The following is a 14888-nucleotide window of genomic DNA, read 5'->3' on the forward strand; positions in this document are numbered from 1 at the left end:
TCTGAAAAATTCAGAAGATTCAGTGGTGAAATAAAAGACGGAGATGAGCTCTGATGAAGGCTGTGTTATTCAGGCGCTGGCAGAGGACCGCGCTTTCCCCGTTTTATGAACGCCTCGAGAGAGAGACCACTGACTGATGCTGCTGCCTCTGAACTGACAAACACTCGCCACAGTACATCATCAAATCAACATTGATTCTGTTTGCTAGAATGAATGACCCTGGTCTAATTGAGCAATGTGTTATTCTACATGACCAGGGAAATATAATTAGTGGTGTTTGCTAAGACAAATTTAGCGATTGACTGGTATTGACCAATATTGATTGCAGCAGTGATCATGTATTTTTGTAGGCTGGTTCCCTCGACAGAAAAATTTAAATAAAATAAAATAGAATTTTTCTATTGGCTTTTGGATTATTGCAAAAAAATGTGGCCAGAAAAGGTTGGATGAGAAATACAATGTCTTTAAATTTTGAAGCCTAAATCTAATAACCAGGTGTAAAAAGCTAAACACAGGCTATAAACAATCTACACCACCATTTAAAATGTAACTTTGCAGAGTTTGAGTTGGAATAGTTTGCAGGAGTGTGATTTTAAACCCAATGAGTCAATGCAAGTGAATAATTAACCTGTTCACTGTGATGTTTGTCAACTTCTGCAGTCCCATTTACTCACACTTAATGGCAACAGGCTTTTTCAAGACAAAAAGGTACAAAATGTATATATATTAAAAAGGGGGTATTACTGATGTATTTTGTGTCTTAGAACAGACAATTCTATATAAATGACATGTTTGTCAAATGTAATCTTTATCTCACAATAAAAAAGCATAGCATAGGTTTTCTTTCTCTCTGTGGATCCAATATTACAAAATTGATTTCCAATTAAGGAAAAAATGCTGAAACATTGGTAATTTATGGGGATTAAATAAAAAGAAGCACCGGGTGGATTTTTATCATTATAGGGTGGTTGTGTACACACTGCCAACACACATTTCAGTTCAAACAACATGTAAAAGTGAATTTTGCATCTGATGACCCCTTTAGAAATGGTTAAAACTGAACACCTCAGATCTGAGATCAGTTAAATCACACTCAAGCGGTGAACCATGGCAATGTTGAAATGTTTAGGAAAAAATGCTGAAACATTGGTAAATATTAGTAAAACTGATCATACTATGATAGACAAATAGTAGAATCACAATCGGGTCTATTGCAAATTAATTGGGGTTCGTAACACAATCACATCTGGCTCTGTTTGCAATTTCACTTGGAAATACAATGCATTACCAAAATTAAATATAAGTTTAGTTTGACGTCTTTTAAAGATAATTTTATTGATTTATTTCTGATTTCAGCGAATGAAAATGGCACAAAAAGTACTTGAATAACACACTTGGTCCTCAGGGGAATAAAAATAAAACTGTATGTAGGAGTGAATCACTGCTGCAGAGTGCTGTGTTGTTAGGTTCATGAATGTAATGTTTTCTCTCTCTTCTCTTTCAGATTCTGTCTCAGATCCAGTGGTACGATAACCTCATAGCTCCAGTGGTGGACTCTCTCAAATACCTCACCTCTCTCAACTATGATGTGCTGGCCTGTATCCTTTCAGACGGCTCTGATAATTACACTCCCACTGTATAATAATCTTCCCCCTCCGCTAATAACAGCTCTCCCAGGAACTTGCTGATCTCCTCCAAACTCCCGTAATTTGCGCCTGATTAAAATAGCATGTAATCGCTCACCTTGACTTCATCATCATCACTGAAGCTGACAGCTTTGTGTGTTTTAAATGAGGGAGAAAAGCATTTCTGTAGTTTGGAGAGCAGCGGAGGAAAATAGACTGTTAATTTTCTTTTGAACATGCCAAAACAATGTCTAAGCGTATGAGTAATAGTCTGAAGAGCTTACAGCGGATGTGTTATCTTTAAAGAGCGAGACGTGGTGTGTTTGAGGCCTTGACCGCGTGGGCAGATTGCATTATTGAAGCTTTAGCCAACCCAGAGAAAGAGAAGATGAAACACGATGACACGACCATTTCATCATGGCTGCAGAGTGAGTGCCACGTTTCCTCTAAAACGCCTCTTCGATGTGTCGAGATGCCGAATAAATTGAACTTCTGCCTTGCATCCTAATGGACATTAAATGTCATTTCTTGAAATGGTTTGACCCTGCTGCTAGAGTGTGTCCGGAAAGCAATTTGGAGCACAAATGCCTGACAATCTTGACTTGCCCTCGTACGAATTCTAATGCTCGTTCTTATGATAATATTTTGCTTTCGTCATCACGTCTTTCTCTAGGTCTCGCTAGTCTTTGTGGAGCGGTTTTCAGAAAATATCCCATCGAGTTAGCTGGTCTTCTGCAGTATGTGACCAACCAGCTGAAAGCAGGCAAGAGGTACGCTTACGTGTTTGCTGTGTTTAGGTCCTGACCTGACCTGACCTTCAAAGAGGCGCTGTGCTGTTTTTACCCTGCACTTCATTAAAATCGTTGTTATTATACAAAATCAACTGCTCAGAACATGAAAACCATCACAAAAACAGTAGATCATCCAAGTAAAGATGCCCAGTATCAAGGATATGTAAACTTTGGAAAATGGTCTATATTCAGTTATTATTTTGTCTTGTAGACTATATGTAAGCTTCTGTTGATTGAATTGGCTTACCCAGGGCAATACTAAAAAAATCCATGTGGGGGGAAAAAAGTTATTTAGTTAAAACTGAAACATTTTAGCAGTTTTTGCAAGGTGTGTAAACTTATGACTACAACTACTTTCATACCACCTTATATATTGCATTAAAAAAAAGTGTTGCGATGTAATTTTTATCTCCCAGTAAATTTACGTAGCCCTACTCCCCGTTCTCCTGGCTATGTGTGTAGTTTTGAACTTGGTTTTGCAATATACTCATGCATACCAATCTTTATTTAAAAGAAGCATGCTTTTGCCAGTTAATTTGAATCTGTACTAATTTTGTAGGGTATGGCCAGGGCTCTAACAGAAAAGTGACATTTCCAAACCCAAATTAGTTTGAAGATAATTTTGGTCACACTTTAGAATAGGTAACACTTTAACTACGACTTTTCCCTCAAATTCCTAATTTGCTGCTTATTAATAGTTAGTAAGGTAGTTGTTAAGTTTAGGTATTGGGTAGGGTTAGCGATGGAGAATAAGGCATTAATATGTGCTTAATTAGTACTAATAAATGGCTAATATTCTAGTAATATGCATGCTAATAAGCAACTAATAGATGTAACCGTAAAATAAAGGCTTACCAAAATACTGCTGTTTTTCAAAGAATATGTATCCTTAAAGTACAGTAAGGCATTCAAGACTTAAGTCTTTTTAAGGACTTTGACAATGTTTTGAGCGTTAATTCCATATTTAACCCCTTCATTCCAAGTGTTCAGTACCCTGGACAGATTAACTTTTGATTTTCTTAAAGGGATAGTTCACCCAAAAATGAAAATTCTGTCATTAATTGCTCACCCTCATGTCGTTCCAAACTTGTCGTACCTTCATTCATCTTCAGAACACAAATTAAGATATTTTTGATGAAATCCGAGAGCTTTCTGACCCTGCATAGACAGCAACACAACTGCAATGTTCCCAGGCCCAGAAACGTAGAAAGGACATCAGAAAAATAGTCCATGTGACATCAGTGGTTCAACTGTAATTTAATGAAGCTGCGAGAATACTTTTTGTGTGCAAAGAAAACAAAAATAATGGCTTTATTCAGCAATTCTTCTTCTCCTCATCCCGTCTGCAGCGGTGCTTTTATACTGAAAGTTAGTACTTAGCATTTTATACAGCATTGTTGAAATGTGCTGTGTTTGCAACACTAGTTTGCTCTAGTCCAAATGCCCCATATATATATATATATATATATATATAATATACAGCAATTAACAATTAAAGTGATTAATTTCTCTGGACTAAAGAGGTTAATCCCAGTGCTTGTCTGAGAGAGCGGTGTATTTCTGGACACAGCTGTATGTGAGGCTGTTCTGCACATGTGTAAGCAGCAGCAGCGTTAATAAGGTGTGGGTTATCCCTCAGCACTCCAGAGAGAGACGCGTGTTGGCAGGCAGTTAAAGCCCTCGTTGACAGACGGAGAATCGACTAGCACTTACTCTGAGATCTGAGCTTCATACGTGTACAGGTTTACAGGTTGGGTGCATGTTAGATAATGGATTTGATTGACAATGATGGTCCAGTGGGGGGTTGATTTTCTCATTAAGTAGATGATTTTTCTCTGAATGTAAAAATAATCAAACCAAGAAGTAAAATTAAAATGTGCAGGTAAATTGTTCTTGTTTGAAATTACCATAGCAAAGTAGTCTAAATTTTAGTGGCTTCTGACCCAAAAATGGGTTGCATATCTGAAAAGGCTACTGTCGTGCATCACGGACCAAAATATACACTGAAATTGAAAAAGAGGATCCAATACATTCACACTAGAGCTGGATTCGCCAGTCCATATTTGAGGACTTTCTCTAAAATCAAGGAATCACAGATCTATTTAATTTCCTTTATCCAGTGTCATTGAGCGTGAGGAACTCCCGAAGAGCAGCTTTGGTTTTATCGAGGCCTTTAATCATTCCTGTGTTTTGTGTTGTGCCAGTTTTGACCTGCTGATCCTGAAGGAGGTGGTGCAGAAGATGGCAGGGATTGAGATCACAGATGAGATGACTGTGGAGCAGCTGGAGGCCATGACAGGTGGAGAGCAGCTCAAAGCGGAGGTACACCACACCTTTGAAACATGGTCGTCGTTTAGCAAACAGGACGCATTTACATGTTTAAGCCATGTTTGTGAATGTGTATGTCATTGCAATAGATTAGGGCTGCAGCAATGTTTCAGATGTCCAATGCTTGTGCTGTTATTTAAAATGTATTTTTAATATGCCACTTGGTTTGATATTTTATCCAAGGTAGGGCTGCTTGACTATGGCAAAAATCATTATAACGATTATTTACATATATAAGTAAAATAAAATACAAATATTGTAATCATGATTATTTAACACTATTATGAGTGGGCCATATGACCACTCATAATAGTGATTTGTTTAAAGAGAGTGATATACCAAATATATATTTTCTGTAAATAATGTTGCCATGATATCTACATATTAGAGACCAGCAAAATGTCTCGATTCTCAATACCACAGCAGAGTACTAGGGTAACTAATATTAGTAAAGAAGAGTCCTCAAAAGTATTGAAAATAATCAAACTGTCAGTAATAAAAAAGCAAAGTACAAATACAAGAGAATAAAAAGATACAAATTAAACTGTGCTTTAAAGTTTTGATTTTAAATGCAAGTCTAAAGTATTCAGTTAACAGCCTACTACAGAAATGAATAATCAAATGTAAAATAAAGCAGCATAGTCTTCACTATAAGAATTAAACTTTGTTTGTTTCTTATTAAAGGTGCAAATGTCCTTCAGTCAAGAGCAGTGTGTGATTTAGCCTTTGTCGTTTCTTGTTTTATTAATATTAAGCACACAGTCGCAGCAGGAATATAGCCCACTGTCACTTTAAGAGCGGCACGGATCCAGTTTACTGTTGCACGTATTTTCGTTCTCAACTTTTACATTCATTTAATACATAACTTTTGTTTATGTGGTTTATGTGAATAATCCCCAAGCGCCACATTTTGACACATTTTTGCGTGTATTTGACCGTTTAGGCTTGCACCTTGAGCTAAAAGATGACTTTACATGCCTGTTCTGTTCCGTCTCGGAGCACATCACGTTACACTGAAGAAGGAAGTTCATTCGCACTTTTAAAAACAAATCTAATCAGCTTTAATATAAAAAAGTCCCATTTTGCAAACGTTACGTGATTTTACTGATTTGCACGTGAAATTGGGCTTTTATGGAGGAAGTGAGGCAATACTCGTTTTATCTTGATTATTGTATTTTCATAGTAGTTGGAGGCTGAAAATGAAACCGAAGCTGTATTTCGATTAGCTTCACAGCTCTAATCTAAGGCAGTGAAGTTCACATACTTTTGGGGCCACTGTATCTAGAGCACTGGCACAGAAACTTCTTTCATAGAGCAGGCCAGCACTGCGAGTTTCACCTAGTGTGTACAGCGTGAAACAATGTGGGGTTTGAATGTTACAGCCATTTATTAAATAAATGAGGGAGGGAGGGAGTAAATGGCATCAGAATTACATTTTTGGGGGTAAACTTGGGCTTTTATTTTTTTAGTTTTTTTTGAGTGTTGTGATGCAGAAATCAGGGCCCCTGAAATGAGAGATAGTTAGAGTTCATGTGTTAGCCTATTATTCTGCAAACCAGCACTACTTAGCAGGTCAAACATGTACCAAGATGCATTGCAGATGGTGTTTGCCTTAACACTGCTTCCTTGAAAACACTGAGGCAATTAAAGTGCGACCACATGGGACAGTAGGTGTTCATAATGAATCAACTCGGCAGTTTCTTAAGTGAAGAAACTCCCGAGTTCAGTCTGCGCAGCTTCCATATTGGCCTGGTCATGAACATTCCTCTCATCTTGTGCGCATATCCCCTCAATATGAAGAGGCTTGATAATGGATGACATGTTTGATTGGGAGTGTTTCTGTTCATTTCTGATTGTTTGTGTGTGTAGGGTGGCTACTTTGGACAGATCAGGAACACTAAGAAGTCGTCTCAGCGTCTGAAGGATGCTCTTCTGGACCACGAGCTGGCATTACCGCTGTGTCTCCTGATGGCCCAGCAGAGGAACGGGGTGGTCTTCTCTGAGGGGGGAGAGAAGCACCTTAAACTCGTGGGGAAGCTTTACGATCAGGTATAATCAACTAACCGGCGGCTCTGGAAACCAAGATGACTCAGATCCATGCACTCCTCAACTCTGCCATTGTAGTTTCTAAAAAGAGCATAACTGCTAATTAAACATGACAAGCAGCGGAGCTCATGCAGTGGAGCTGATAATACATTTCTTCAGAACTGTTTACTTCAAGTTTGATGCTTGTTTACTTTTCAGTCTAGTTTAAAATAATGCCGTGATATAGATAGACAGTCAGACTTTAGGGTTCCTGGAGGGGATTTTCAGGAAGAGATGGCAAATAAAATTGCACATTTTAACGAGGTAAAGGCTGCCAATTAGAAAAGAGCCACTTTTTAGATGAGGAAATGTGTTAATGAGTGAAACATCATGGAATAGGTAGTTCTTCAGCATAGCATAACACTTCATCAGTGTCTTTCTCACATCGATGCCATTGACCGCCTGTTTAAGTCAGCAAACTGTTAACCCTTTAGTGCATGAATGTTTCAGCTATTATTATTACATATTCGGGTCTTTAGCGACCTGGACCTGCATATCTAACACAGATGGATCTCTAACTGCTGCAATAGCACATAACTCTCCTGATATTTTAATAACAATTACAAAAGAATAAAATAAAGCATATTTTGTTACCGTTTGAAACTTGGAAGTGTTCAATTTGAGCTGCTGATTTCACCATCCCTGTCATCGTTACAGCGCGCTTCCTCAGTGCATTCAGCATCTGGCTCATATTCACGATCTCAACCAGATTCTCAAAACGATCGTTTTCAACGTCTTCAAAATCAATATTTAGATTTAAATTGGCCATCAAGAACACTGGGAGAAATTCTGGTCATTTAGTAACCATTTTGGCCGGCTGCCTCACTCATTTTCATTCATGTATTTACTTATTAATACTTTGTTATTGCCTGCCTGATGCACCAAAGTCTCAATTCAGCATTCAGTATTAAATTGATGATAAATCATGAAAAAAAAACTCTTTCCCTCTATCTTTCTCTCCACTTACTAGCTTGTACTTATTTGAACAATGACTGAGACTTGGTGTTACGAGCACTTCCTCTGTCTGATTACCTCTTCAAGATTAATCGCTTTTTGTATTCCCCAATTGTAAGTCGCTTTGGATAAAAGCGTCTGCCAAATGACTAAATGTAAATGTAATAATCTCTTTTGACTTGCAATGCTATGATTTGCCTTGGGCAGGCCTATGAAGACCGTTTTGGGCATGCAGACTCATACATATATTGTTACTTTTATTTATTTAGTTTTATTCTATGGCAGAAACAGGCTTCCATACTTTTGCATCATTATTGACATCAAACATGGAGCAATGTCCATATTTGGCATATTTGGTAATCAGTTTGGAAAGCTGTGGCTAAAAGGAGAAAAAATAAATAAAATCAATGACTCTAGACTTAATTTTTTGTATTTTCTGTGCAAAAAGTTATAATCTGGCTTCAGATAAAAGACAGTACACCACAGAAGTATTATGGACTACTTTTGGTCACACTATAGTTTAGGGACCAATTCTCACTATTAACTTAACTTTTAACAAATTTTGCATCAAACTCTTAATTGGCTGCTTAGTTTAGTTTATTTATATAGCACAATAAAGCAACAGTCGCTGGCCATTGAGCTGTACAAAAATTGTAAAACCAATGTTTAAAAAAACAACAACAATAGCATACAAAAACATAGTACATACAGAGAAACAAGCTCAGGACGACTTGCGTATTACAAGCCTTCTCTAAATGGAAGGCTTTAAGTTTGGCTTTAAACAAAGATTCTGTAGAGATTCTCCTAATAATAAAGGTAGGCTATTCCACAATTTTGGGCCGACTATGGCAAAAGCCTGGGCTCCCTTTCTTTTTTTAACTGTGAGCTGGTTTGATGACCTGAAACATCTAGCAGATATGTAAAGTCACAAGTCCAGATAAATAAAGAGCCGGCCCATTTTAAGACCTTAAAAACAAAAAGTGAAATCTTAAACTTTATTCTAAAAAACAGCGGCAACCAATGCAGGGAGAGTAAAATGGGGCTTATTCATAAGGTAGTTGTTAAGTTTAGGATTAAGGAATCTAAAATATAGTCATGCTGAATAATTCATTATTTTTGTGCTGTTTAAGTACAAATAAACAGCTCATATGCTAGTAATTTCAACAACTAGTTAATAGTGAGAACTGATCCCAAAACTGAATTTTCAGACGACTTTATCTGACGGGCTTGACAGCCCCTGATCAGTGTATGATCTCACTGCAGGGAAAAGAGCTGCTTGAACACACTGCAAAGTCTCTGTTTTTGAGTTTTAGGGTGAAACTGACTTTTTAAACGAGTAATTGAAAACTGCCGTTTCCCAAAGGAAACCAAACTGAATGATTGAGTTTTAGAAACTTTTCATGGTTGTCAGTGTCGCAGTTGGGTATGAAAGTGGCCCGTATCAGCCATGGGAAGACTCACGTAGAGAGTTGTACAGAACTTCTGTGATTTTCATCCGCCCACACACACTGGCAGTTTGCTTTTCATGTTCAGCAGCTGCGCAGCTCAATTACTCACTGGGTAATCCAATTGACTGTTTCCTCTCTCCCCCCATGTTCTCTAGACATGTCGCAATTCACAGCAGATGGTGCTAAAAACTAACATCATCAGCTCCATTCTGTGTGGGACTGCGAAATGATGCCGCCGGTCGATCCTTTTTGCTTTTTATTTTTTCATATTTTTTTCTCTCAATGTCTCAAATTAGAGCCTTTAGCAAATAATTCCCTCTCGCGATGCCAAATTGTCTAAATAATTGCTCATGGTGTGAATGAGAAACACGCTTTTTCCTGACATCAGTGGGGGGAAGCTTTTAATTATTAATTTTGGCTCTTTTTTTTTTTAACTCACTTTGCAGGAAGTTGTGCGCTGCTCATTACAATCAGCAGAAATGTGTGGGGCTCCTGTGCCCGGCTATCACCGCCTCTGATGCACCACAGAGAGAGATTGACTCATCTCACAGACTAAATATGCATTCAGCATGATTGCATGATTTATGCATAAGCATCCTGAAAAATATTAGAACAACTTAATAATTTGTATAAATTTGCCTTATTTTGCATGTTTAATACATCTTTTGGCATGCTTGCCACTTAATATATCCTAGTGTTTTGTATGTTGTAGAGCGATCTGAACAAACTCCAGACCCCGAAACCTAACTTGTCCTGCATTGTTTGTTCTATGGACCAGTCACGTACCTACGGGTCAGTGGCCCACCCAATTAGAAGTTTGTAATTTTCCAAATGGATATTTATTTAACAATATTAATAAACGTCTTATTTCACTGTAACTTTTATCAAAAATATTAAACGCTTGTTTTCATGGTAAATTACAGGTCGTTTCTTAGTTTTCCCTCTTCCTATGGGTGCATATCAGAATGAGCTTTATTGGCCAGGAATGTTTACACATACGAGAAATTTTTTGTAGTGACCGAAGCGCCACAGTGCAACAGAAAGACAGCAACCAGACAGGACACAGATAATAAAAGAATAATATACAAATAGGCAATGTAAAAAAAAAAAAAAAAAAGCAAAAACAATATATAATAGACAATTGTGTGTGTACAGGTCTGATAAGTGCAAATTTGAAATGAAAAAATAAGTATGTGTGGTGAATAAATAATGTATAATAGAGTTGTGTTCTCCACGGTTAGTGTCAAGTGTTCATGAGATGGATTGCCTGAGAGAAGAAACTGTTCCTGTGTCTGGTCGTTCTGGTGCTCAGAGCTCTGTAGCGTCGACCAGACGGTAACAGTTCAAAGAGGCAGTGTGCTGGATGTGAGGGGTCCAGAGTGATTTTACCAGCCCTTTTGCTCACTCTGGATGAGTATAGTTCAATGTTGTGATCACTTGGTTAGTCCGTGCAGCATACGACCACATCCGTGCGATTTGAACATTTAAGCTGCGTTCGCTCTGCCGCTGATCTGAAGAGAGCAGCTGTCATCTGTTATGAATGAAACAGCCTCACAGTCTTTTCAAGCACACAGTATCATTATTTCTGTGCGACAAACATTCAGATCACAGAAGTACTGGGATAAAAGTTTATAGTTCAGATATAAACTGTACACTGTAAAAAATGTACCGTAGAATTTACAGGATGTTACTGGCAAAAAAGTTGCCAATAAAATCTTAAGATGTTATTGCTGTAAAATGGATTACAGTATAATACTGCAAAGCAAATTAGTTAATTGCTGTATGTGAAATACAGTCATTTGTAGTATTTTTACAGTAACATTGAATTAAACTTGTTTATTTTCAGCAGTATTTTGTAATCTCACTGAAGTACAGTATTTACCTGGCAACTAAAGTTGCCAATAAAATCCTGTAAATACTCCTAAATCCAAGATGTTTTAATAATTTAACAAAGAAAATGCTGCGAAGAATAATTTTAACAGTGAACTGTAAAATACTGATTTAAATGCATTATCATGAGCACTACCTTAATACATTTACAAATGAATAAAAACCAAGTCAAAGATGTTGCAAATAAATATTAAAACTGGCAGAAAGACATTGCAAGGCTTTTACTGGTAAAAATAAAAATCAGTCTTTCAACAGTTAAAATCTTATCATAAAAATAACAGCATCACAAAATAACTACAAATACCTGTTATATAAAAAAGTCACTCTGTGTAGAACATTAACTTTCTATAAAAATTTCAATGACAATTTAATAACTACTGAAAGTCCGTCAACTTTCTGAAATGAACGCACACATGAGGATTGTCCCTCTTCTCTGAGACCTTTCCACTTGTTTTGCCTCTATGTATCCGTCTTGTATCCAGTGAGTGTTGGGATTCCAACAAAACATCTGCACATAAAAACAAGCAGAAGCTTTAGAATAAAGTTCAGCATTGAATGAAACTAGCTCAATAAAATAAATGTGAAAATGCCACTTATACAATACAATCAGCATTTACCAGTACTTTAAGTAACCTTTTTCACAAATGAAATTACTCAAGTAAAACACGTTACCTTTGAAATAACTTGTGTGCAAAAGATGCCTGCTCCCAGGATGCCAGACTGAAGTTGTAATAAGACTGCACATCCAGCCACAAAGTTGAGGTATGAGTTTACAACCATGTGACCCTCGAATAGGCCTAGTCAAAAGCCACTGGGTTCACCTGAAATTAATAAATATAAGCAATAATGTAACTACAGTATTTCAGTATAAAATGTAATCTAAAATACGTTTATAAAAGGATTTACAACAGAATTAATCAATAATATATTACCTAATATAATCTGCTTCAGACAGTTTTGCAGCATCAAACATTTCTCCACATCATAGCTGCTATCCTTTGCGCCTACAAGAAATAATGAAAATTATGTGGATATTTTGCAGTTACATAAATGAGACCAAAATGAACACCCAAAAAGGCATATATTTTAAAATAAGCGCATCTTACATTTTAATAATAAATTCAATTATAATAATACATTGTAGAACTGTACCACCAATCAAATTAAATAATTTACAATGCAAAATTAAAACTGTTATGACATTAATGTTTTACATAAATTTTTGAAACTACAAATAAGAAATGTTGGAAAAATGCAACGATACTTTTTAAACGTGAAACTAAACCGCCAGTAGGTGGCAGCAAATAACTTAATGAGTGAGTCAATTGAGACATTCATTGTACCGATCCGTTCAGAATGCGGAGTCATTCAGTAAACACTGCGATCTTTGTTTGGAGCGATTTCCGAACAGTCAATATTGGGTCTAAAAAGTAAGTAACTTGATGTTAACTAATCGTTTATTGAACTATGTAACATTTGCAATCGTGGTAATCCACAAAACAGCTCGCTTATGCTACCGATATCATATGTTATAAATAAACTCAGCCGTTTGAACATTTACCTCATTTATTCTTCCGTGAGTTTGTGTTCCATTAAGGTGTTTTTATGTTGAACGTAATAAAATCAGAATCTGTCTTGCGTTTCGATGCTTCCCTAGTTATTTTTTTCACTCAAGTTTTAATCAGGCTAACTTGTCCAGTCGGGCATGTAAAGATGTCTTTCACTAAAAACATTTTCCCAGACAAGCTTTAATTTCGAGTACTACAGTGGCAATAGTAGTTACTGACAATTGTTCGCATTACATTAAAGCTGGGTAAACACTACTTTAAATGCTCTCAATAAGAAAATTAAACTGCCAAAATGAGAAAAATGCAGCATTTAGCCTAACTATGCTATGATAGCAATTTCCAAAAACTCAATTTATCCAGAATCATGCAGTTCTGTTTTGCACACAAACAGCTCTTAAAGAGTTATGTAGCCTGTTGATTTTTTTTTTCTTTTCTTTGTTCATGGTATTCATAAAAGCAGTAGTCGTATGTGCTCTAGCTAGATAATGCAAATACAATTTGAGTGTAGATGATTTCCTTTGGATGAATATGTGTCATTACAATTTCCTACCACATGAACAAACTTCTGGAAATTTTGGGAAAGCTTTTTTTTTTTTTTTTCTCTCATCCTAACTATAACTCAAAAGCATTTAATTAATTAAGTCTCAAATGAGAGGTGGAAAAGTTGTGAGTGTGACATGTGACAGCGAGTCCCTCAGGCGGTGTCTTGGCAGTCTGAGCTGATTCGAGTTTTGAAAGCAAGCCAAACCAATCTCATCTTCCTTTGATGTCCAGTTTTGTTCTTAGCACAGTCTGGACACGGTATTCTTTGCACAGGTTTAGAGAGGTGTCATCTCTTCCTGTCTGTTGCATCTGTTTGTGAGAATGCACTGCTTGTGAGTTTTTATCTTTACATGCCTAGATTTTGGACTTAAGACAAAGTTTACAGCATGTTCTGACTGCCCATTTAGGGAGTTTTCATGGATGATTGTTTCAGAACCATGCTGATTAAAGACCAACTCTGGAACGGTCCAGTTCTGGTCAGTTTAGAAAACAATCCGACCCAATGGACCGGCTAACCGAGCTGTATCATAATTCATAATGGGAAATGTGTTGTGTAGAAAGCAGCAGTGTCTGATTCTGTGGGTGAGCACATTAATATCACAGTCGAAAACCAAAGAGCGCCTTGAAATGCCATTGATTTTCTCTGAAATGCGTCCTGCCTTGCAGGGAAGCTAGTGCACAAAGCTAACTTTTTAATTCATCTTGATGGATGGCACTGTGAGCGTAATCCTGGAACACAAACCGGTGCTCTCTGATCAATGAGAGGACTGTTTACTTACATGTGACTTGCATAAATACAATTTGCAACGGTCTAAACCCCTATTTCAAAACACAAATGATCTGCAGGTCTGAAAATGTACTTGGACAGGAAGGGGCTGACGGCATGTAAAAAAAGTGAATCTTGGTTAAGGGCTGGGAGTAAATATTGTCTTAAAGTGCCCCTATTATGGGTTATGAAAGGTTCATATTTTGTTTGTGGCTGTCCCTAACAACAGGTTGATATGCATGCGAGGTCAAAAAACACTTTCATTGTCTTATAATATGCATTTGTTTTGACCTTATTTGCTCAACGACTCCCAAACGATTCGCTCAACGATTAATTTTTCCAAACCCCTCCTTAGCGTGACGCTAATCTGCGGTGATTGGTCGATTTAATTTAAAGCAGTGTTTGTGCGCTCAGTGCTGCTTTGTGCACAGCGTTACCACGGAGACCGCTATTTTTAATGCTCCAAAAGCGGCACCTAGTGGCAAGAATGAATTTCCACTTTCATTCAGATCAATGCAAAACTCAAGTTTCCCTAGGTCTGCGCGGCGCAACAAGTGGGCGAGCAATATGCTAATGTTTCATGTCGACGTCATGGGATTTGTTTTAAAAATGATTAAACTCTTTTCAATGATTCAGAGTCGACTCTTTCTTTTGAGAGACAATAACTTTATACATAGTGCACTTTCAGATTGAAAACTTTGCAGGATGTTTTCATTCACTTAGATCTCTGTTACACGCTGCGTGAAAGGTCCTTTTCATAAATCCATAATAGGGGCACTTTAATGAATCTTGATATTGATTCTTAAAAGCCCAAGATCGATATTAGTTTATTTCCTGCACTACTTTTCAGTGCTAGTGCACTCCTGCTGCTGGATCTACAGCCTCGCCGA

The 14888-nt window shown here is 37.2% G+C and overlaps 1 protein-coding gene across 2 annotated transcripts in view; it reads left to right on the forward strand.

Moving 5' to 3' along the window:
- Positions 1-14888, forward strand: part of LOC306883040 (THO complex subunit 2-like) — an 82771-nt gene that overhangs the window by 42728 nt on the left and 25155 nt on the right. For both annotated transcript variants that reach the window (XM_079438104.1, XM_079438105.1), the window contains exons 17-21: positions 1505-1598; positions 1973-2053; positions 2299-2395; positions 4621-4738; positions 6614-6793. In XM_079438104.1, the coding sequence (XP_079294230.1) occupies positions 1505-1598; positions 1973-2053; positions 2299-2395; positions 4621-4738; positions 6614-6793 (570 nt within the window). The remainder of the gene's footprint in view (positions 1-1504; positions 1599-1972; positions 2054-2298; positions 2396-4620; positions 4739-6613; positions 6794-14888) is intronic.

The sequence above is a fragment of the Barbus barbus genome (genome assembly GCF_936440315.1).
Source record: "Barbus barbus genome assembly, chromosome: 17".
NCBI lineage: Eukaryota > Metazoa > Chordata > Actinopteri > Cypriniformes > Cyprinidae > Barbus > Barbus barbus.